At 35.8% G+C, this 26,043-nt stretch overlaps 1 protein-coding gene and 1 pseudogene across 5 annotated transcripts in view; both read left to right on the forward strand.

The window, feature by feature from the left end:
• Positions 1-10,279, forward strand: part of RAPGEF6 (Rap guanine nucleotide exchange factor 6) — a 44,720-nt gene extending 34,441 nt beyond the window's left edge. For 3 of the 5 annotated variants that reach the window (XM_074213296.1, XM_074213299.1, XM_074213298.1), the window contains 2 exons: positions 393-593; positions 4,674-5,063. In XM_074213296.1, the coding sequence (XP_074069397.1) occupies positions 393-593; positions 4,674-4,721 (249 nt within the window). In that variant the 3' untranslated portion in view covers positions 4,722-5,063. Of the gene's footprint in view, positions 1-392; positions 594-4,673; positions 5,064-10,054 lie in introns of those variants that run through there. The other 2 variants (XM_074213297.1, XM_074213301.1) reach the window with 2 other exon arrangements.
• LOC141504390 (folliculin-interacting protein 1-like) overlaps positions 1-26,043 on the forward strand; it is a 281,771-nt pseudogene that overhangs the window by 225,815 nt on the left and 29,913 nt on the right.

Genomic DNA, 26,043 nt, shown 5'->3' on the forward strand with positions numbered 1-26,043 from the left:
AGGAATGTTAATGTAGGAAGTATTCTAAAGAAGATGGAAAGGGATAGAATATTGCTACATGTGGAGAGATTTTCCTTGCCAAGTAGGAGGACCACCTCTTCATATGAATCAATTACATAGTATGGCTATTATTAGGTAATTATGTCTATAAATGCTTTTTGTTTTTTCTTTTTTGTTTTTTTTTTTTTTTTGCAAGGCAAATGGGGTTAAGTGGCTTGCCCAAGGCCACACAGCTAGGCAATTATTAAGTGTCTGAGACCGGATTTGAACCCAGGTACTCCTGACTCCAAGGCCGGTGCTTTATCCACTATGCCACCCCTATAAATGCTTTAATGATAAAATCTTTTCATATTTTAAGGGAAAAATAGACAGTTTTCTATTTTTATTTACAGAAAATGAAGGAGTATCTTCGTTTATTAAATATTGCCTGTGCTGCAAAGGCTAAATGGAGACAAATTACTTTTCAGAAGACTTCCCCGGAGTCACTGCTTTTTTTCAGCCTCATTGGAGGAAGTGAGGGGTTTGGTATTTTTGTGGAAGGAGTAGAACTAGGCAGCAAAGCTGCTGAATGTGGACTCAAACGAGGAGACCAGGTAAAAAAATTGTAAATAATATTTCCAGTTTCAAAACTCTTTAAAACATTTTTCTCTTAAACTTAATAAACATAAATATTTTAATGAAATTTTATCGCAAATATGATGGCAAAAGCACCATGAAGATTACTATCAACATAGGAGATCCCTAATATTGTTTGATCACTTCCTTCCTCACCTCTTGCCTTTCTTCATCCTTTATCTTGCTATTTCTTCATTCACCATGCTCTCTCCCTCCGATAAATCCTTAATCTTCCTATCCTTAACGAAGTTCAGTCAGTCAGCAAAATTTTAGTAGTCTTCACAAATGATGATACTTTTGCATTTTAAAAAAAGAATGTTCATCCATCTTCTTTAGTAGCATGGCAGTACATAAACTCAGTGGTTTTCCTGTGATAACAGCATTGCCAGTTACCAAAGTGAGTGTGGCCTTATGAAATAGGAGAAGTCCGTTGGATTCCATTCACTGATACAGTACTAGGGCTGATGAAAATGATTTCCATTGCTTCTCCTTTGAAGTAAGCCAACTAAATTAAATATTTCTGTTTAGATATAATAGTGACTCAGAACGTTTATGAAATCACTCTTAAGCTTTTCAGACCTCTTTAAGTCCATTATCTCATTTGACCCTAATAATGGCAGGTATATTTGTTTCCTCTTTCACTGATGGGAAAATGGAGACTGAGAAAGGGTAAGTATTCCCCAGGCTCATCAGTTATGAAAGGTCTGAGAGAGAATTCCAAGTTAGTTTAATATTACTCTTAAATCTGTTGAAATTCTTACAAATATTGCACTGTTTATTTCTTTGAAGATATGTATTTAATAATACATTTAGAAATCTAACTTTTATATCATATTATATGTAATATATATATATATATATATATATATATACATATATATATATATATATATATACATATATATATATATAAACTATTTTTATTCTCACAGCACCCTTGAAATGAAAGTGCTGTTATTATTTTCATTTTACAGATAAGGAAACTAAGGTAGAGAAATTTAATGATACAGCCAATATATTTCTGGGGTTTATTCCAGTTTTCTAGCACACTGTCCACTGTATGACCTTGCTGTCTTATATATTAACTAGAAATTACATTAACAAAATTTATGATGCTTAATTGTAAAAACCATAGCATTATTAGTATTTATTAATGTACTTTTTTCATTTGGTCACTAATAAATAAAGGACAAAATTTTGAGAACATTACATTGGGGAAGGCTCTTGAAATATTAGAGAAAAATACTCATCTCTCTCTGACTTTAAAAGCCAACATTTTTGGTGAGTTTTGTTGCATAAGAAACTAGTCTGAAAACTTTTCTCAATGGAAAGAAGTGTTTGTTTTATAGCTACACTTGGGGGTGGGGAGAAGGAGAATGAAGGAACAGAACCTCTGACCAAAATGGAACAGTAATATCAGATGGCAGAGAAAAGGCAGGGACTTCTGCTTTCTTCGTCAAGGACAATGATCCTTAGACTACAGAAAAATAAAGCAAAATTGTATTAAAAGAAAAATGAAAGTTTTGAAGGGAATCTTAAGAAAGTACCTAAGAGACGCCTTCCATGAAGTCAAGTCACCAGGCCTTACATAGTCTACTTCTACTGATCCCTGGGTGATACCGAAAAGTAAAAAAAAAAATAGCAGGACAAATATCTTGATTTTCAGGAAAGTGAGCAGATTAGAGATTGCATAAAATTACTACATTGTATTTATTTAAGAGATGCTTTTTTGAATATCTGGACAGAAACGTGATGGTCGCTAAAGAGAGCCTATTTCCAGGGCCTGATGGATTCACAAGTGAATTCTACCAAACATTTAAGGAACTATTGGTTCCAATCCTATGTAAACTCTTTGGAAAAATAGGGAAAGATGGAACTCTGCCTAACTCTTTCTATGAAACCAATATGGTACTGTTACCTAAACCAGGAAGAGTTAATACAGAGAAAGGAAATTATAGATCTATTTCCCTGATGAATATAGATGCAAAAATGCTAAATAAAATCTTAGCAAAATGATTACAAGTCATCACTAGGATAATACATTATGATCAAGTAGAATTTATTCCAGGAATGCAGGGTTGGTTCAATATTAGGAAAACTGTTACTATATTCAATTATATCAACAACAAACCTATCAGAAATCATATGATCATATCAATAGATGCTGAAAAAGCTTTTGACAAAATACAGCATCCATTCCTATGAAAAACTCTAGAGAGTGTAGGAATAAATGGACTGTTCCTTAAAATAATTACCAATATCTATTTGAAACCATCAACAAGCATTATATTCAATGGGGAGATGCTAGAGGCATTCCCAATAAGATCAGGGGTGAAACAAGGGTGCCCATTAGCAGCACTACTATTCAATATTTATTAGAAATGTTAGCATCAGCAATTGGAGAAGAAAAAGAAATTGAAGGAATTAGAATTGGGAAGGAAGAGACAAAACTCTCACTCTTTACAGATGACATAATGGTCTACCTAGAGAATCCTAAGAAATCATCCAAAAAACTACTGCAAACAATTAACAATTTTATCAAAGTTGCAGTTTATAAAATAAACCCTCATAAATCCTCAACTTTTCTATATATGTCTAGCAAGATTCAGTAGGAAGAGCTAGAAAGAGAAATCCCATTCAAAGTAACCTCAGACAATATAAAGTACTTGGGAGTCTATTTGCCAAGACAGACTCAGAATCTTTTTTGAAAAAAATTATAAAACACTTCTCAAACAAATTAAATCAGATTTAAATAACTGGGCAAGTATCAACTGCTCATGGATAGGAAGACCTAATATAATAAAAATGGCAATTCTACCAAAACTAAACTATCTGTTTAGTGTCCTACCAATCAAAATTCCAAAAAATTACTTTAATGAGTTAGAAAAAAAATGTAAGTAAATTCATATAGAGAAATAAAAAGTGAAGAATTGCCAGGAGCTTAATGAAAAATAGTGCAAAAGAGGGAAGCTTAGCCCTACCTGATCTAAAATTATATTATAAAGCATCAGTCATCAAAACTGTTTGGTATTGGCTAATAAATAGAGTGGTGAACCAGTGGAATAGACTAGGTTTAATAGCAGGAGATAATTATAGTGATCTGTTGTCGATAAACCCAAAGAGTCTGGCCATTGGGATAAAAACTACTGCTTTGATAAAACATTACTGGGAAAATTGGAAGTTAGTATGGAAGAAACTTAGATTAGACCAACACCCTTTACCAAGATAAGATCCAAATGGTTACAGGACATAGGCAAAAAAATAATACTATAAGCAAACTAGAAGATCAAGGCCTAGTCTACCTGTCAGTTCTGTGGAATGGGGAGCAGTTTATGACTAAGGAAGAGTTGGGGAACATCACCAAAAACCAATTAGATGACTTCGATTACATTAAATTTAAACGCCTTTGCACAGATAAAACCAATGTAACCAAGAGCAAAAGAAATGTCGTAAATTGGGAAACAATCTTTACAACTAATGATTCTTAAAAAGGACTCATTTCTAAAATATACAGAGAACTGAGTCATATTTTTAAAAACAAAAAGCCATTCCCCAATTGACAAATGGTCAAAGGATATGCAAAGGCAATTTACAGATGAGATCAAAGCAATCCATAGCCATATGAAAAAGTGCTATAGATAATTAATTATTAGAGAAAAGCAAATTAAAGCTGCTCTGAGGTACCACCTCACACCTCTCAGATTGGACAATATGAAAAGGGAGGATAATGATCATTGTTGGAAGGGTTTTGGGAAATCTGGGACACTATTACACTGTTGGTGGAGCTGTGAACTCATCCAACCCTTTTGTAGAGCTATTTGGAACTATGCCCAAAGGGTGACGAAAATGTGCATGCCCTTTGACCCAGCAATACCACTACCGGGTCTATACCCTGAAGAGATGAAGAAAAAGGGTAAAAACATTACTTGTACAAAAATATTTATAGCAGCCCTGTTTGTGGTGGCAAAGAATTGGAAATCCAGTAAATGCCCTTCAATTGGGGAATGGCTTAGCAAACTGTGGTATATCTATGTCATGGCACACTATTTTTCTTTTAGAAATCAGGAAGGATGGGATTTCAGGGAAGCCTGGAGGGATTTGCATGAACTGATGATGAATGAGATGAGCAGAACCAGAAAAACATTGTACACCCTAACAGCAACATGGGAGTGATGTTCAACCTTGATGGACTTGCTCATTCCATCAGTGCAACAATTGGGAACAATTTTAGGCTGTCTGCAGAGGAGAGTGCCATCTGTATCCAGATAAGGAGCTGTGGAGTTTGAACAAAGTGCAAGGAGTATTCCCTTTAATTTAGGAAAAAATCATATATCTTTTTGTCTGATCTTGTTATGTCTTAGACTTCTCTCTCATCACACCCAATTTGGATCAAGTTACAACATGGAAATAAAGTAAAGACTGACAGAGTGCTTTCCATGGGGGTGGGGTGGGGGGAAGGAAGCAAGATTGGGGGGAAAATAGTAAAACTCAGATAATATCTTTAATAAAAATAAATTTTAAAAAAGAGAGCCTATATACTGATTTTTCTTTTTTTGAGAGTTAATAACAGACTGGTAGTGGAATATTGCTGTATTTTCCTGAGATTTCAGCAAAATATTAGAGGTTTTCATGTTATCTATATAAAAAACATGGAGACTGAAGGTTAGAAAATGAATGGTTATAGAGCTAATTGAATGACTTAATCAAAAAAGTGATTGAAAAATACTGATAAGTCAATATAGAAGAGTGTTTCTCATGAGGCTCCCCAGGAATCTGTCCTTGTGAGGCATTCATGGAATTATTTTAGTAAAATCCTTATTTTCCTTTTTTTTTCTCCACTTACAAAATCTTCCGAATTCCACGTTGAATATTTCATTCCTGATGCCTGAGTCTAACATAAAAGAGGTTATGTAGATTAAATCATGTCACACCTATGACTTTATGTACTATACTTCGCTTTCTGTTGCACCACAATATAAACATTTGTGTGTAATTTTATATACTTTAAAATGACTACAATCAGTTTTGGACATAACCATTCATTCGTAGAAGAATGAACAAAATATGCTTTAATATATTTTTACTATCTTTATTTCATTTCATAGTTAAGTAATTGCACTTAAGCAATAAAAGAGTGAGAATATAGAATTATATTTTCAGGATTTGGAGCAAAAATGTAAAATATTTAATAGAGAATGGTATATATTCAGGTTATATTTTCTGATATGCAAAACCTATAGTACCTATATGTCAGAGTTGGAAAGAACATTGAGTTTATCCAGTCAAACATTCAAATCATGCAGATGGTGGGGGGGGAAAGGATAACTGACTTGCTCAGAGCCATTTTGACATGTTCACACAGGATTAAAAATTCCACATTACTCATTTCTCAGTCCTTAGTGATATGGCTTCTGATCTCATCACTAAATTGAAGTTCCTATCTCCAGTTATTGTTAGTGCCTTAATTATCATATATGTTGATGTTTTCTCAGTCTCCGTTCTTCTTGAGTTTTCTGATACATAGGACATTAGTGACCACTCTTTTATCTCTAGGCTTTTGGGACAATACTTTTTCCCTGATTCTCCCACCTTTCATTCTCTTTGGCTGGCTCATTGTCCAAATAACTGTCAATAACTGTGAGTGTATCTTAAAGCTCCAGCTTGAACTTTCTCTTTTCTCTATACACACTCTTTTGGAGGCCTCATCAATATTTAGGGGTTCAATTATCAACTCTTAGAGAATGACTCAGACATCTCTATATTCAACTCCAGTCTTCCTCACTTCATGAATTGCCTGTTGGACATTTCAAAGTGAATGTCTTCAAGAAATCAACTCAACAAACATGTACAAAATAGAACTCATTTTCTTTCCCAAAGAGTTGTCTTTCTACGGAACTTCATCCAATTCTGTTGCAGACTCTTCCAGTTCTTTTATCCTCTGTTTCATAATCTCTGCATTACCCTCAGCACTTACTTCTCCCTCACCCCACATTTCTATCCACTTTCTCGATCTTGCCATTTCTATCTCTTTGTCACTACCACCCAACCTCTTTCTACTCAGGCAACTACTGCATTAGTTTTGGGCCTTCCTAAACGTCGCACCCACTGTATCATAAGGATCTAACTGGTCTTTTGACTCGAGGGTTTCTCTACTCCAGTTCACCAAAAACTATCAAAAAACGAATCTGACTATATTTTTTCATACTCCTATCTAGTGATCATTCAGTAAATAGTTATTAGGAGCCAGCCATGTGCTAGGCACTATACTAAGCCCTGAAAAAATATAGATTGTCTGTATCTGAAGTATCTCATAGTCTAATGAGGGAGATAGCAGGCAAGCAGCTATGCAATTAAACTATATGCAGGATAAATATGAAATAATCCACAAAGAGAGGGCACTATAATTAGGGGAGAAATAATTTGAAAAGACTTTAATAAAAGGTGAAATTATAACTGCAGAAATAGTGTATGGATGATTAGCTTTAAAGGACAGTAGTGTAGTCGTACAATCTTTACTGTTTGCTTATATTTCAGTTGGAAGAAAGCTATGAAATTCTTTTCGGCATATAATTTAGAGCTTTTCTAATCCAAAACATATATTTAAAAAATTAAAAATTATATCAGGAAAGTAATACATTGTCATGGGGACTTTTCTACCTACGACCGTCTCTGCCCCATTTAATGTTTTGATTTCCAAGCATAATTTCAGCTAATTGACCCATTAGTTTTTAATTTGAAAATATATTTTAAGATTGTGTTTCCCTTGATTTCTGAATATAGCCTTCCCATTTCTTGTAGGAATACAAATAAGGAGGAAAAGAAAGCAGTTAAGCAAAATTAATGAATACATCAGCTAAATCTGATAATATATGAAATTTTCTTCACCTCTTTAATGAAATCATGCCTAGGTACTTATGTATTTGAATATTCTTCCAATGCCTGAAGGTCACCATCTACAGAAGTAGATTGAATCATTTTCATGTGTTAGTTTGCGAAGTAATATAAAGACAAAAAAAAGTTTTCTTACTTCTCAGCCTAAAACCCATCTCTTTGTTCGATTTCTCCCTATTTCTCTCCGTCTCTTTGTCTCTCCTGTATCACTGCCACCCTGTTCAGTTATGTTTAAAACCTAAAGTCATGGTTTGAATTTTCCTTTTCTTTACTACTCCATCCTTCCCCAGCTAATCTCTCAGCAAGTTCTTTGAATTTTATTTCTGTATTTCTTTTAAATTGATTCCTTTCATTCCATTCACATTGCCATCACTACAATATAAGTCAAAAACACATGTTAGAGACAGCTTAGGTGGCACAGTGAATAGAGCACCAGCCTTGGAGTAAGGAGTACCTGGGTTCCAATACAACCTCAGACACTTAATAATTATCTAGCCGTGTGGCTTTGGGTAAGCCACTTAAACCAATTGCCTTGAAAAAAAAATCTAAAAAAAAAAACAAGAAAAAAACACATATTAATCAACAGCTGGGTGTCAGTCACTGATCTAGATGTTGTAGTTAAAATTTAAAGTGAAACAATCCTGGCTTTCAAGGAGCTTTTATTAGTGGGGACTGAGTATGTATCTGCATGTCAGTGTCAATGTCTTACTTGGAAGAAAAATTGCAAAGTTCAGTAGAATGCATTCTGGCAATCGGTAGTTAGCAGCGACAGCACAGAGCATTGGTCTTGGAGTCAGGAGGACAGGATTTTGAGAATGAAGGACAAACATTGTCAGCAGCAGCAGCAGCAGCAGCTACTAGTGTCAAGATATAGACATGGGGAGTAGAGTGCTATGTGGTAAATAGTAAGGAGAAGAATTTGACTGAACAGTAGAGTACCTGAAGAGAAGAAATGTGTTATTGCTTGGGACCAGATTAGGAAGAATATTAAATAGCAATCCTCACCAGTTGTATTGTAATCAGTTCATAATAAATGGCCTTTCTTTAACAAAGCTATTAAAATAATCTTCCTAATATGCAGGCAACATTTTGGTGAAGAACATACAATACAATTCAGAATATTATCCCATGCTTACACTCTTCTATATAGCTGTGAACTTGGAATTTAAGAGGTGTCAGCTTTAAATTCGATGGAAAGTTCCATGATCCGCACCACGTATTACGGAAAATAGCTCTTAAGTGTATCATCTGCTTTGTCTTAGGGGTCCTCTAGAAGCTTACATCATTGCAGAAATGGAGCAGGAGGTAGTGGATTCCTGGGTTTGATACTGACATGTCCTGGGGCTAATTGATACTTGTTTACTGGTGCTTTGGTCCTTGGGATGTCTTTGTTGTTCCTTCTGGGACATTCATATTACATTGCAATAATATCTCAAAATTTCTTTACTCATTTTCCAATTGTGGGGTGTGTAATTTCCAGCTCTTTGACTGTTAACCTGTGATTATTTAGTGCATATAAGAGTTTTCCCCCTACCTTAGATCTCCTTGGACTAACTATATAAAAAAGTAGTAGGATTAACATTTTGAAGGGAATGAAGTTGGTAATTTCTCTGGCATAATTCCTAATTGTTTTCCCCATGATGAAGATGATATGCCTCATTGCAATTCCTCTTGAAATGTGTTAGTACTGACTTTTTACAATGTGTTAAGCATTGAGTTTTCCTATATTTCACAGCCTCAATTTAATATTTTGCATTTATGGCATTTTCTCATATCCTTTGATTACCTGACTAATTGGGAATAACTTTCCTCAGACTTTGAATATCAATTTTGGATTCTTATTCTCTTTTTCCAAAGGATTTTAAATTTTAGGTTACTGAAACTGTAACTTCCTTGTGAATTGATATTTTTTCATTTTATTTCTACTCTCAACACTCAATACAGTGATGAACATAGTAGACATTTAATAAATGCTTCTTGATTCTTTGTGATTTATCATTTTCTCTATTCCATATCTAATTTAGTATTCTTCACCATATATATTTGGGCATAATGTAACAAGAGCATTTATTGCATAACTTTTTATAGTAACTATAGCTCTTTTAATGAAAGAGCCATTTCCTTTCTACTTTTACTAGATGATTGATGATTACCACTAACACAGAGCCCTTCTTTTGAAAATGTTTGGCTGTTTTGGAATCAGGAAGTTTTTAGTTCAAATTCTAACTCAGACACTTTCCAGCTATGTGACCTTTGACCAATCACTTTCTGACTTCACTTTAAAATGGCAATAATAATAGTAATAGTACCTACATTCAAAGGGTTCCTCTGAAGGTTCAATGCAATAATAATATGAAAAGGGCTTTGTGTTTCATAGATGTAAATGTCAGTGATGATTATGATGATGAGGAGGATGATAAAGAGTAAGAAAAATAGAAAGTTTCAAAAGCTGGCTATCGTTTTTACATACTGATTGTATATTTTATCAGTCATGGGAAGATTTTTCTATTAAGAAAAAATTATGATTTTTATTTCTTTATTTCCACAGTGTTTAAAGAATTAATTAGTAGGACACAGCAAGAAAAAAATGATGTTCCTCACATCCCCAAAATTGCTGAGAAGAAAAGTAATCGCTATACTGTCCCTGATATTGCTGGAGATATGGAAGAGATATTTCCACAAGAGAAAGGAAATAAAAAAATTAAAGCAAATCCTGTTTCAGGTGAAAGAAACAAAATAAGGTAAATTTTGGATAGAACATGATTCAGCATCTTGCCCCCCCCGAGTTATTCAGTAAATAATGATATTCCATAGGGAAATTTCATGGTGATAATATTTTGAATTTGTGAAAAATCTACAACAATTTTGTTTCTTGTAACTTCTCTGTGAATATTTATTAATTTTTGTATTCTTTGCATGGGTTTATTTTTAGTCTTTGAATGCTATCACCTGTGCATGTTTATATTTATCTATCTTTCTGATTATTTTTTGACTACTCAGTCTTATTAGTAGAGTTTCACAGAGCTGATTTTCCATTTCTAAAAGTGTGTACTACACCAAAACTCTGTAAATATATAATTACATAACTTTAAATATATATTGAAGTGAATAAAATATTGGAAGAATTGCCCAATAGTATAGCCATATAAATTTTATATTTTCCATTTTCTGATGATGTCATTTGGCCATCCAAAAGATCTTGGATCTTTATCGATATTCCTTCATCTTATGCCATTTTTGTACATGTTGTTCCTCAGAACTTCTTCAAAGATCCAATAGGAAGTTTCTGTCTAATGTGCTGGTCACCTTCATCTCGGTTTTGCTGGGCTTTTTTTAAACATTCTTTTAGTACAAAACACTAGATTTTTTCATCCCGTATTCCTTACTACATGATCAACCTACATCCTTTTCTTCTATTTCCACATTAATAGCCTTTATATTGCTTCTTAAATGTGGGTCATAGTAGAATCAAGATGAAACATACTTCAGTGCATCATGCATCTATCCTACTGCTTTGAATCATTGGCATCTGTGATATTCCAAAATCACCATTATCATTAGGTCAACATTTTTGTGGAAATGGTGTGGTTTTTGTGCAGGAAAACAGGTTTAAGTCATTGAAAGAACCACACTGTTTGGCTGTGTCCAAATTCATTCTTCTGTGCCTTTCAAGGAGTCCCATAACCATTTGAAACTCAACATATCTAACACAGAATGTTCTATCACCCTCCTTAAATCCATTTTCTCCATTTTATTTTTAATTTTAGATGTTACCTTTTAGTTATCCATATTTGCAACTTTAATGTCATATTTTACACCTCATTCTTTCTTCCCATAGATATTGGATCAATGGACACTGTATTTCTTTTTCTACTTTCATAGCATCTCTTTTGTGTTTTGCCTTCTTTACTCAATTTAAATCATGTTTTATTCAATATATTTAAAATAGCCTTCTAATTTGTCTCCCTCCCTCAAGTCTGTTCCCAATTAAAAACATCCTGCCCAAAGCTGCTAAAGTATATCACCAATTCATTCTTCACAAAGCTTCCAAAATCTGTCACTCCTCCCTTTCCCCCCAAAGCTTTAGAAGCTCCCCATTATATTTCCATTTTCATATCTAGACATTTCTTTGCCATATAAAGCCCTTTTCAATCTACCCACTTTTAACTTCCTACCTTCTCAAACTTTTTGTCTACCATGTACAACTCCCATCATTGTGTTTCTTTTTTTTCAGTCCAATGCTCTCCATCCTCATTTCACATTAGAATTTGTCATTTTCAGCACTCATCTCAAATATCATCTTTTGCAGGAGGTCTTTAACTCCCCTAGCTGCTAGGACCATCTTGTATATTACTTAGAGGCTGAGATGCATGTTGTCTACCTCGTAACTCTTTGAGGATAAAAGCAATTTCTGTCCATTACTTTAGCACAGTGCCTTAGCATTTTAGTAACAGCTGCATTAATGCCCTCTGGTTATTATATTAATTGATGATGTTCAGTTTGAGGCCTATCTGTTATTCCTAGCCTTGGTGTCCTGAATCCAGGACCTGACCAAAAAACCACATGACAGAGTCTGGAAAACAAATATCTCTCTTTAATTAATTAATTAAATTAATTGCATACTTTACACCACATTCTTGCTTCATATATATATATATATATATATATATATATATATATATATATATATATATATGTATATCTGACCACTGTCACTTAATTAATTCAGTTCTAACTGAATGTTTTGGTAAACTGATTTCTTTTTAATCCTAATGCATGTCATTGAGACAACCCTGTAAGGATGTAGGACTTAGTGTTATCAGCACTATAGCATCCATCGAAAAAGACATCTGTAGGACCTCATCAGAGATGAAAAATTTCTTCCACTTTTACCCTGAATAGGATACATTTTAGTAGATGTGTGCTTTTATAATATGCTTAATAGTAATTACAGTGAATATACAATACAGTAAAAATCTCATATTTTCTGTGTCTTTGAATCACATATTCAACGTTTTAAGATATAAGAATTTGTAGCATGACATTTTTCAAAGTCTACCTAATCTCATTTAATATTTTCATCAAAAATACACGCAACTTGTATATAGAGATATTAGATAGTAAGCTTCTTCCACAAATCCTTCACTTAATGCCTTATTGCTTGTCCTTTTGTTCTTGTTCATTGGTAAAGGGAGTTCCTGTCATAGAAATTCTTTCTACTGGGGCAGCTAGGTGGCATAGTGGATAAAGCACCCGCTTTGGAGTCAGGAGTACCTGGGTTCAAATCCAGTCTCAGACACTTAGTAATTACCTAGCTGTGTGGCCTTGAGCAAGCCACTTAACCCCGTTTGCCTTGCAAAAAAAAAAAAACCTAAAAAAACCCCCAAAAACCTAGAAATTCTTTCTACTGATCAAAGTTGGTAACTCTGCGCTAATCTCAGAATCTTGTTTGGTAACAGAAGGAGGGTAAATGATATATTTTTTTTGCGTGTGAACACAACTGGTCTGTGCCAGAAGTTAGACTTGAGCCCAATTCTTTCTAACAGCAAAGACAGTTCTTTATTCACTAGATCATTTTTCTTCTCCTCTTCCCTTCTCATTTTACCACAGTTGTAGCATCTGGTTACATAATATAATATTCCTTCTCTTTTTTTCTCCTTGCCCCTCCCCTCACTCCTTTAAATATGTAAATTCCTTGGGAGAATGGATTGTTACAGTTTTGTATTTTTGCATCAAGGGCCTTGTTGTCTGTGTAACATATCTCTCAGAGGGTTCCATTGAAAGTACTTAAGAATCATTAGGGCTTGAAATTGAAAGGTTGCAAATAATATCAAGATAACAAGCATTTCTTGAACATGAGTGTTCAGAGGTAAATGTTATGTCATATATGCTCTTTTTAGCATGTGACCTTTTGTGAATTTCTATGATAATCAATGCTTTCTACTAACATCTAACACATTCAGTAATTCTTCTGGACTTTTCTTGAGTCCTCAAAATACATCAAATACATTATATATATTTCAATTCACATATAATAGAAAACTTTAAGATTGCGATTTTTAAAACTTTTCTTCTTTCTCTGTTACATTTTCCTACACCATTCCCTAAGTTTACTGATAGTATGTTAAAACTGAAAAATCATTTGGTTGTTCCATCTTTGAAACAGTAAGGGCTACAAATTGATAATTGTTAGTTTCTCTTTTTTGGCATAAATTGAATTGTTTCAGTTTACTCTTGACAAAAATATCCCTTAACACTGCTTTTGTAATAACAAGATTGTCATCTTTCTTTTGCTTGCTATCCCCCTTAGTATCACAATTCATTTAAGTATTAATCCTTTGAACTGATTATTGTTCATCTGGAATATAGAGAAAAAATTATATTTACTCTTAAAATCATTGAAATGTGGGTAATAGGTGAAACTTTTTTTTTTTTTGCAGTGATGGCAATGTGAGCCACTCACAAGATGACAGTGTCCTTGGAACAAGGCAGTGTAGGCATAGTCTAGACATAATGCCTATTCTTGAAAGTCTTTTGCCAAGTAGCCCTGATCTCCTGCAGTTTACAGATAACATGTTGGATTTGTCTAATCGAACAGGTAAATGTTTTGCTCATTTTACTGTTTTTGAAAGAAAAATGTAGCTGAATATTGTACTGGAACTGCCAACCTAATGATAGATTTAAGTCTGGTTATCCAATAGTGAATTCTTGGAGAAAATCCCAGAAGACTCTTCAGTGTGTCCAGGATGGTAGCAGAGCTGCTGGCTATGATGTCAGGATTATTTGACTTTGTCTAATTAATCTTGGAAGAGATTGTGTAAATGAAATCCAAGGAGTATTTTATTCAAGGACACAAATTATGCATATGTACAGGAGAGATACATGTTCAATATATAGATATAGATATATATTTAAAATAAATTACCTTTTATCTTTAACATAAATTTCACACATACAAAATAAATATATTTTCCAGAAGTAATGTTAATATTTCTAGTTCTAAAGCTAAAGTTTTTCGAGTTTTCTCTAATAGCCTTTACTACTCAGGGTTCTCTATAATGGTGTCTTCACTTCTTATGCTACAAGTATAATGGATTTACCACAACAATTCGCCAGGTGGCCAACATAGATTCTAGTTCTTTGCTTTTCTTCTTTTCCCTCTTTTAATCTCCCCATCATGAGCAGAATTATTTTTTCCCCTTGTGTCTATTGGACCAACTTTTTAAAGATAACATCATTCTTACAAGTCAAGAAATTAGCTTCTCTGCTTTGGGTACAGGGACAATATTAGCAAACATCTGAATAATTCAGACCCCTGAACTGAAACAAATGGACATAATGGGGGAAAGAAAAAAAAAAAAACTAGATCTTAATCCCTGCTCCTCTTCTTGAAATCCTTTGGCAAATCACTTAAACTCTCTGGGTAACAGTTTCTCAGTTTCACATGCATAAAAATAATGACATTTGGCTGAGATAATATCTAAGTCTGTGACCCTGTGCTAGGCTTACAGTTTTATTTCCCAAACTCTTCATGCTTTCCTTCCTTCTTTCCAGGTAGCCTAGATCATATATTCCTTTTTTTTTAGGTTTTTGCTAGGCAAACGGGGTTAAGTGGCTTGCCCAAGGCCACATAGCTAGGTAATTATTAAGTGTCTGAGACCAGATGTGAACCCAGGTACTCCTGACTCCAAGGCCAGTGCTTTATCCACTACACCACCTAGCCGCCCCTTTAGATCTCATATCATTATAAAAGTTGAAGGTTAGAATGCTTAGCAAGGTTTCCCCCTTCCCCCTAGATTTATTTCTGTTTTCATAGATACTTATTTAATTAAAAACCTTATGTCTTGGTTTACCACTTTTGTAATAATTATTGAGTCCTCCCTAGTTAAAAAAATGTAAAACTTGTAAAAGAAAGATATATCTCTGTTAAAACAAACCGCATACATTTCCTTTTATTGTTAAAAGTGTATTTTACATTAATAATTAATTTGGAAAATAAATAAAAAATAAAAATTTTGGTAAAAGTTTTCTTAATTTGAAACTCTATGAACCATATGTCTAAACACACACATATACAAGTATAAAGAATATCTTGATAAAACTGCTTAGCAGGAAACAAAGAATTGGTATTTAATTCAAATCAAATGAATGAAATGGTATTCAATTTGCTTCCTTTATATAAAGTTTTTTATACATTTGTTTTAGACAAAGCATTTTTTCTTGGTTAAATTCATTATTGTCCATGGATGAATGTGCATGCAATATATTATCCACCAAAGTAAATACTAACAGAATCCCTTCTGTGGGGGGTGGGGGAAGGGAAACAAGAATGGGGGAAAAATTGCACACCTCAAAATCAATAAAATCTTTCTTTAAAAAAAATATATATATTTTCCTAGAATTTTGTTGGAATTTAATAGACAGTCTATTATTCAGGGTCTTTGCATATAATGAACTTGCTCAAACTAAATAATGATTTGTTTTTGCAAATGAACTGTAAGTAAAACCTACTCCTTCAACATGCTTATTGTTCATCTGGGTTAATATTTTTGTCTGCACATATGCATACCTGTGAGTATGTACATATAAGAATTCTATCGCTTTAGCACAATTTTGGTATAATGTACAGAAATTGTTGTAGTCAGTTATATGGTAACTATTCAAAAACATACCTAGGAAATGATCTGTCAGGTAGCCTAGTCCTTGATCTTCTAGTTTGCTTATAGTATTATTTTTTATGTCTGTCCTGTAACCATTTGGATCTTATCTTGCTAAAGGGTGGATGTACTCTTTCAATAACTACTTTGCCCTCCGATTGCATGATGTCAGGGCAGTTTTCCATCACTAGATCCTGTAATATTAAGTCCAGGCTTTTTTTCTCTTCAATGTTTTGAGGAAGTGCTATAATTTTCAGTTTGCCCATTCTCGATCTATTCTGGAGGTCAGTGGTTTTGTTGATGAGGTATTTTACATTTGCTTCTATTTTTTCTATTTTTTGATTTTGTTTAACTGACTCTTGCTGTCTCATGGAGTCATTAGTTTCTGTATACTCTGTTCTTTTTTGGGGGTAGGAGTTTTCTTCATTAACCTTTTGCAACTCCTTTTCCAATTGGTCAATTCTACTTTGGAAAGAGCTTTCCATTTGACCAATTGAGGTTTTAAGAGAATTAATTTCTTTTTGCATTTGTTCATTTGAGGATCTGAGAGATTTATTCTCCTTTTGTGTTTGCCCAATTATACTTTCCAAGGTTTTGTTTTCTTTTTGCAAGGTATTAATGGTCTCTCCCAAATTTTTAAGCTCCTTCCTTATTTCTTCAAGGAAGACTTTCTGTGCTGGAGACCAGATTGTGTTCTCCTCAGAGGTTCCAGTTCTCCTTGAGTTGGGGTCTTTCCCTTCCAGGAATTTTTCCATGGATCCACCTTACAGCTGACCCTTCTTCATTATACTAAGACCTTGATTTGAGGGGGGTCTGGTTCACCTGGACTTGGGATCTCTAAAGGCTTTACTGAGTACAGTTTCTCTGGCTGGCCAGTAGGAGGTGCTGGTTGCTTTCTCTGGAGTGTCTGTGACCTTGGCTGAGAGGCCTTCTCCCTTTGCTTGAGGGAAGGAATTGGAGCTATTGAATTCTTTTGCCTTCAATCAATGGTGGGCTTTACCCTGGCCTGAGGTCATTCCTCAGCTGGGCTGGTTCTTTTGCTCACACACCTGGGCCTGAGGCAGAAGTAGTTTGCAATTGTTTGTTTTGGAGGAGGCCTCAGTGCAATGGCATCGTGGACTCAGAGTTTCTCAGACCTGAGGATCCCAGGGATGGTGTCCACAGCTCTCCTGCACCAGACCTCTCCCCGCAGCCCCTTCCCCAAGCTCCAGGGGGACAGCACCAACACCAGAGCCTCTGCTTCCCCCTCGTACAACCCTACTGCTGATCCAGCAGGTCCAGCTCTCAGGCCCTCAGACTCCCGGTTCCAAATCAGCTGTTAATCTGGCTGATCTCGAGCTGATCTTTCCTCGGAGCCCAGACTCACCTGCCGGTACTCAGCCAAGGCTGCTGCAGGAGACAAAACCTGAGCTAGATTTTCCTCTCCTGGCTTTTCTTTCTGGGTTTCCTGGTTCAGGTTTCTTTTAAGAGGTTTGTTTCATGTGATAGATGGGTAAGAGATCAGGAGACTTTGGAACTGTGCCTGTCTTCTCTCTGCCATCTTGGCTGGAAGTCCTCCTTTTCCATCTTGACCCCTTAGTGAATCATTTCAGCTCTACATTGCCCTCTTCTTTTGTGTCCCTTGCCCCTATCATTTCCATGTTCTTACTTGTTAAACCTTAACCTTGTATCACTTCCGTCATCTTCTGCCCTGTGTGCTTTGGCATGCGCAACTAAATGAAGATGGAGAAATTATGCTGACAAGATACATTACAAATTTAGATTATATAACTTTATCTGAGTCCTTCCTGCTAAGCAAAATTCTGGCTCCTTCCCAATTGTCTCCCTATCCCATTCACCCTGGAAGTTTCCTGAAGCCTTCCAAAAAACACAAGGTTTCTCCTTCCCTCCCTCTCAGCTGAGAATCTTGCCTCATATTTTGCTGAAAATTATTGAGGTCGTTCTCTATGAACTGCCTCTCTCTTCTCCTCTTCATCTCAAATTACCCAGATGCCTTCTTCCATTATCTTCTTGCCTCTCCTAGAGGTGGCCATGTTCTCCCATGTATGTTAATAAGACATCTAATTCCATCCTGTCTTCTTCAATAACTTTCCCAGTGAGATTGTCTCTTCTATCATCCCCACTGTCTCATTAGCTTCAATATCTCTCTTTTTACAGATTATAATTTATGGAGGGTTTAATCATTCAATACCAAGCCAAATTAGTTTAGGTTTGGTGTTAGAACAACATCTGACACTCATAAAGCATTCTACAAAAATAATTTTTTTTAATTTTGACATAGAAAGACTACTCAAGAATACAGTAGCTCTGGTAAGTATGTGATCCTGCTCACACCCACCCCTACACTGTGAGCACAAACACACACGCACAACACACACACACACACACACACACACACACACACACACTTCCTCATGGAAACACATGTGGTCAACCAGCCAGAGTATGGTGGTGAATCAGACAGCCTTAGGACAAGCACCAAATCTGAGAGACAAAGACTAGGTATGGATGGACTTCTTTATCAACGTAGACTGCCAGAAAGCTGTGACAAGGATCTGAGCCTTAGCACTTAGGGCTAATCAAGTCAATGGAACAGCTTTGTGGTCATTTAGAAGGGGCTGGGGGAACTAAACCCTAGCCTAAATCATTTTGCAAAGGGAGAAGGAAAACCATGGAAGTCATTGTTCCTACAATATAACGCATGGTGATAAGATCCTAAGGATCATCAAGATGACTACCTACCATTTAAATGGACAATTCTTCTAGCCTAAGCAATATTGAGGAAAAAAAGAAAAACAGGAAAAAATCAACAGCCCTCCTGAAGGAATCACCATAGAGAAAATAAAAAGAAAATGTGGAGCATGAAGACAAGAAATCGTTCCCCGCTTCAGGAGTGAGTCTCAGATCTCAACTATGTGGTTTGTGTGGCAGGTAATGCAATTGATGACTTGGAGCAGCAGCATAAATATCATGACCATAGCATTGATGATATGATGTCTGTCACAGTCAATTCTTTATCATGCATCCAGGTCAGTGAGGACAGTACCTAGGAGTTTATGAGCCTTTTGCCTGATCTGGGATCTAAGTTAGTACAAAAGTTCTCTCTATTCCTCCACCATTACAACCTTTCTCTTCCTGGAAACCCTATCAGGCCTCTAACACCAAATCTTTGAGTCTTTAGAGACCTCTGGGCAATGCTGCATTCTTTTTCAGTAAGGACTGTCCCTCACTTTTATCAAAAGACTCAAGTTGTTTTAACAGCTAAAGTATCTCCCCTTTTCCATGTAAATTCACAATCTTTATAGTTATGCCAAAACACAATCTCCACAGTTATGCAGAATCCTCCCCTATGTCATTAGAAACACTTGTTCCAGCAATTCCATCCCAGGGTATCAACCAAAGCCCTCAATGAGTATCCAAATCATTGTGGGGGAAAGAGACTTGCCATTTGAAAGGAACCTTCAGCTGTTTTCCTGGTAGGTATGGCATGCCCTGAGGAACCAAGGAAGACTCCCCCCTGGCTCATAAAATCAGTTGGAGAAGGAAATGGAAAACCATTCCAGTATCTCTAACAAAAAAAAAAACCTAAATAAGATCATGGAGAGTCAGACACAACTGAAAAATGACAAAACAAAGAGAGAACAAGCCTTGAGTCCCAGATGACTCCATGCAAGGAATGGAGTAAGGAAGGACCTAAGAGGATCAAATGAAAATATTTCTAAAATCAATTGGGCTGCACAGTTCTCATCTTTTCTGGAAGAGAGTTGATTTACTCAGTAGAGATACCCAGCTATGATAGTCAAGGACTTTGGGATGAAGCTATTGTTTAAAAAGCCCATTTAAAGTTCAATAATAACATCAAAACCCAACTGATATGATAATGATAATGAAGTGGATCTGCTAATGAGAAACAATCATGCAGGAGAGTTTATAAGAAAGAAAACTAGGATCCAGAGAGATTCGAGGGTTCCTTCAGTAAATGGGAGACGACTAATGCAATAAGGACAAACTTCTTGCCTGAGATTGTGAAAGGAGACAAAAATATGGCAGGGTCAATTTTTCTTAAGCAGACTTGACAGGGTGGGCCAGACCATAGAATGCCTTAATCTATCTGATCTTCAAAACGTTTTTTCCTTTAGAAATGGAATCCCTTCCATAGCAGTTCAATCCTTATGTACACCAGGCAATAAATACACCTAGAGGTGAATTTAGGTGATACAATAAATAAGAGTGTTTGGCCTAGAGTCAAGATCTGAATTCAAATTTGGTCTCAGATACTTACTTTGGCATCATGAACAAGTCTCTTAACATTGGTTATCTCTGTTTCCTTAACTATAATATGAGAATAAGAATAACACCTAATTCACAGAATTGTTGTGAGAATTAAATGAGACAATATATTTGGCATGTTGCTAAATATTCACACATAGAAGGTGCTTCAAATGTTTATTTTCTTCCTTTATGAGGTTCTTTATGAGTAGTTCTTTATCTCAAATATCTAAAGACAAACAGTGGCCTTCATCTCTAACTTCTAAGATTTAACTGAGTGTACAAAGTCCTCAGAGAGCTCTCCAAGCCTATGTAATTCTGTTGTAGAAAGAATATGTGCACTGGCTCTCTTAGCTCATCAGAACCATTGCTCCAGTCATTCACCAGGTTGCTATTTGACCTTCTTCTGTATACTTCCTAGTTCTCTGGTGGTACAATCCACTCACCTGTGGATTTTCCTCCCCTACAGTGGAGGAAATCACACTCTATTCTGTAAGAGCAGAATAAGCCTAGGGCTTTTGTACCATCAGTGTGAGTTCTTAAGTCTCTCAATTCAATTCTCATTTTCTTCTTTTAGGGTTCTGACTAAGCAGAATACTTAAGCAGAGACTGCTTCCAACTCAAATCTGTTGGTTGTATTATCTCCATTAGTTATCAGTTGGACTTCATTGTGAGATCTCTGTCTCTAGTTACTGAATATGTTGGGCCTTGGTACTTTCAATGGATAGTTAACTTCATTAGGATAGTCAACAATCTGGGAATGCTGAACCTGGAGTTCTCACTCCCCTCCATTTTGTCAGTAACTTGGAAGGAAAACTGAGCCAACAAATGGTTGGCAACAGTGGAGCACCAGCTTTCAGAGATTTGGTGTACATCACTGTTTTTACTTACCTGGATCAGAACACTGACAAACATTAAAATGGCTGAAAATGATAGGAAAATTCAGAGGCTGCTAAAGGAAAACTGAAAAACTTCACAGGGTTTACAAGCAGGATAGTTCATCTGTCTTTAAGAAGGAAGCATTTAACTCCATGAAACATAAAGTGTAAGCAAAGCTTAGAGAGATACAGAAAGCTTGGTTCATCAAGAAGGCACGTAAAATTCAATTTTATGCTCATAGTAACAATCCAAAGGGCTTTAAGGTTTTCCTGAAGGCTCCTTCTGGGCCCAAAACCTATGGTGCATCTCAATTAATCAGAGTCGCATTGTTTGGTGATAAGGAAATGCTTCTGAAGAAATGGGCAGCACACTTCTATGGTGTTCTCTACAGACCATCATCAATGCTGAACATGTACCTCAGGTTGAACTCAATTGCTTTCTACCTAAATTTCCAATTGAAAATGAGTATTTGAATGCCATTAGTTTCCTCTCATGGAACAAAGAGCCTGATGCTGAATCTATTCCAGTTGAGATTTCCAAGACAGGGGACTATTGCTCATTCAAAAGCTGATGGAGATCTTCCAGATTATTTGACAAGTAGATTATTCCCCAGGAATTTAAGGATGCCTCCATTATCCATCTATATAAAGGCAAAGGAAATAGAATGCTTTGTAACAATCATGGTGGAGTGAGGGGAGGGGGAAGAGTCTTCTTTCTTAGCCATTGCTAGATAGATTCTTGTCAGTGTCCTCCTTGATAGGCTCGTCCTTCATCTGGAAAGAGGCTATCTACCTGAGTTTGACTTCATAAAGACCCAAGGAATGGTCATTATGGAGTTCGCTACCTGAAAACTCCAGGAGAAATTCCAGGAGCAGACCAGTTGTCTGAACACAATTTTCTTCAATTTGACCACGGTGTTTGATCATTTCAGTCATGAGGACTTGGGGAAGATCATAACAGAATTTGCTTTCCTGGAGAAATTCAACAGTATTGTAAGCCAGTTTCACAGGAGCATGTCTCCCTGGTTTATGGATAATGGACAATGCTTGTGTGTGTTTTCCCAACTTTTAGTATGATGTTTTCAACAATGCTCTCAGATGCCTTTAGTGAATATGAAAATGGCTTCATGGTACATTATTTAACTCAAAAAGGTTGTTAACAAAGACTAAAGTAGGAGAGTTGGTGAATAGTTTTATGTTTGCAGATGATTGTGCACTTGATTCTCTGCTATTTGTGCTAATTTTGACCTAACAATTGGCATCAAGAAAACACAAGTTCTCTACCAGCCTGCAACATATCATCCATATGTGACGCCATTGTTTACAAGCAATGGAGAAATTTTAAGTTCTACGAGTGTTCATTTACCTTGGCATTATACTTTCTAGGGATGTCCACATAGATCATGAGGTTGACACACACATTGCCAGAGCTATCTCAGAGTTTGGGAGGCTGCAAAGGAAAGTTTGAGAGATAAGATGTACCTACCAAGCTAAAGGTCTACGTAGGCATTTTTCCTGACCTCATTGTTATATGCCTTTGTAATCTGGACTGTACCATATCAGGAATTTGTTTTGCTTCCATTTGAATTTTCTTAGGAAGATGCTGAAGATCACCTGACAATATAAGTTACCAGACACTGGTAATTCAACGTAAACTTCCAAGCATTCAAACTCTACCACAGAGAGCATAATTTTGGTGGGCTGGCCATGTTGTTTTTCAAATGTCAAATGTATTTTTGCCTGAGACAATTTTATGGAGAAGTCATGCATGGTAGAAACTCACATGGTGGTCAGACAAAATGCTACAAACACACTCTCTGAAGAACTTTGTACTCGATTATGAGACATGGGAGATATCGGGACAGGACTGCTCAGCATGGTGGTCCTGCATTAAAAGTGACACTGTTCTCTGAGTGAAGGGGAATTGCAGTAGCTCAGAAGTAAAATGAAATGTGCAAATTTAGAGCCATCTCTTTTCTTAATGTTCACATGGACAATTTGTGCCTGACATACAGTAGAACCTTCCAATCTCATATTAGTATGATTAGCCATGGCTGAACATATTTTACCTTGATTACAACATAATGATGACCTTTTGGTACTTTTCATGAAAAAGGGAAAGCAATCAATCAACCCAATCCTCTCTCCTTTTTTTAACCAGTTCCATTCCTTTTCTCTTATCTTTTTCCCCTTCCTACTTCCTGTAGAGTAAGATAGATTTTTATATCCAATTGAGTATGGACATTATTCCCTCTTTGACTCAATTCTGAGGAGTGCTGCCCCCACCCTGCCAATTGTCCATCTTCCTTTCACTGTAAAAGTTTTCTTGAGCCTTTTTTTGTGAAATAATTTACCACATTCTCTATCTCCCTTCCCCCTTCTCTCAGTGCATTCCTCTTTCTCACCCCTTGATTTTATTTCTTTAGGTATCATCCTTTCATATTTAACTTACACCCATGCCCTCTGTCTATGTATATTCCTTCTAACTGCCTTAGTAATAACAACATTCTGAGAAATTACAAATATCTCACATAGGAATCACACTTTAACCTTATTGAAGTCATTATGGTTTCTCTTTTTTGTTAACCCATTAATGGTTTTCTTGAGTTTTGCTCTGAGAAGTGTTTTGAGAAGTCAGAGTTTTTATTTAGCTGTAGTCTTTTCATCAGTAAAGTATTAAAAGTTCCCTCTTTCATTAAATACTTTTCTTTCACTTGAAATTCTAATTTTGCTGGGTATGTGATTCTTGCTTGTAAGCCTAGCTCTTTTGCCTTCTGGCATATCATATTCTAAGTCCTCAAACCTTTAATAGAGGAAAGTGTTAAATTTTGTGTTATGCTTTTATCACTCCATGATATTTAAATTGTTTCTTTCCGGCAACTTTTCTCCTTAACTTGGGAGTCCTGGAATTTGGGTTTAATATTCCTGGCAGTTCATTTTTGAATCTTTTTCAGGAGGTGATGAGTAATTTCTTTCCATTTCTATTTTACCTTCTGGTTGTAGAATATCAGGAAGTTTCCCTTAAAATTTCTTGAAATATGATTTGTAGATTCTTTTTTTATCAGAGTTTTCAGGAAGTCCAGTAATTTTTAAATTATATCTTCTTGATCTCTTTTCCAGGTCATTTGTTTTTTGAATGAGATATTTCACATTTTAGTCTGTTTTTTCACTTTTTATTTTATTGTTTCTTGATGCCTTTTTCATTTGACCAATTCTATTTTTTAAAGAGTTTTTCTCTTCAGTGGATTTTTGTGCTTCTTTTACCATTTGACTTATTGTTTTTAAGGTGTTATTTTCTTTCATATTTGTTGTACCTCATTTATCAAGCTGTTGACTCTTTTTCATGATTTTCGTTTATGACTGTCATTTCTTCCCCAATTTTTCCTTTACCTCTCTTATTTGAATTTTTAAATCCTTTTTTGAACTCTTCTAGGAATTCCTTTTTTAGACTGAGGCCAATTCACATTTTTCTTTTAAGCTTTTAATGTAACAGTTTAACTTTATTTTGTTCTTCTGAGTTTGTATTCTGATCTACCCTGTCATGATAGCCTATTTACATGACCTTGTTCTTTTTTTTGTTATTGTTTGCTAATGTTTTCAGTCTATTTCTTGTATCTAACTTGGTGTAAATGTTGGATCCACTTATGGGGTCAAGAGGCCACTGTCCCAAGCTTCAGGTTTTTGTTTTTTTAGGGGTTTTTTTGCGAGGCAAATAAGGTCAACTGGCTTGCCCAAGGCCACACAGCTAGGTAATTATCACACGTCTGAGGCCGGATTTGAACTCAGGTACTCCTGAGTCTAGGCTCTATCCACTGTGCAACCTAGGTGCCCCAGGATTCAGGGTTTTGTGCAGCTGTTTTCAAAACTAATTTCAGGGTCTATAAGTTTTCAGTTCTTCTAAGATGGTATGGTCTAAGGAGACCTCTGTTTACTACTCTCTTGACATGTGCTTTTGTCCCGCAACCACAAGCACTCTTTCTGATGCAGAACTGTGATCAGGGTCCCTCTACCTCTGCCACTGCAAGCTCTCATGTGTTAATTCTCCTTTTCTGGGGCTTAGTCCTCTTGCCCTGGTACTGTGATCCAGAACTACAACTGGATCTGCATATGGCGAATACCTCAGAGTCCTACATCCAGGGCCCTTTAATCTCCTGACCAGTTGTTCAACCCCTTTCATTTCTCTGGGCTGAGAGCTCCAGAAGTTTCTACTGCCAATTCACTTGCCTCCTAGGCTAACTGCTGGCTTGCTGTTCTGTACTGTGCTCCATTCTTGTCCTGGTTGTCAAGACTTTTCTTGATAACCTTGTCTTGGACTGGAACATTGTTTTATATTTTGCTGCTCCAGAATTTGTTTTAAGGTGTTATTTTTAAGTTGTCTGGAGATGAAAGGTGACATAAGTCCATACCTTTTCTCTGTCATCTTAGCTTCTACCTTTTGAATGTTCTCTGAGTTCCAACTATGTAGTTTTAGTCAATCAAAAATGTTCATAATCAACACAAAGTTAGCAGACTGAAATCAGTTATAGAAGGGTGATCAGTTCCCATTACATTTGCCATGTCCTTTTGGTTCTATGATGGCTCAAATTTGGGGTAGGGGGGTAAGCATTTCCCTGTTACAAATTCATAAGTAATTTTTTCATTTGTTTTAGAGAAGCAATTTAATCATCTACTGAATTGGGCCCAAGAAAAGGACTTTCTCAGCTATACAGTTTCATTCTACAGAATTCTAAGTT

This window comes from Macrotis lagotis, chromosome 1 (assembly GCF_037893015.1).
Source record: "Macrotis lagotis isolate mMagLag1 chromosome 1, bilby.v1.9.chrom.fasta, whole genome shotgun sequence".
NCBI lineage: Eukaryota > Metazoa > Chordata > Mammalia > Peramelemorphia > Peramelidae > Macrotis > Macrotis lagotis.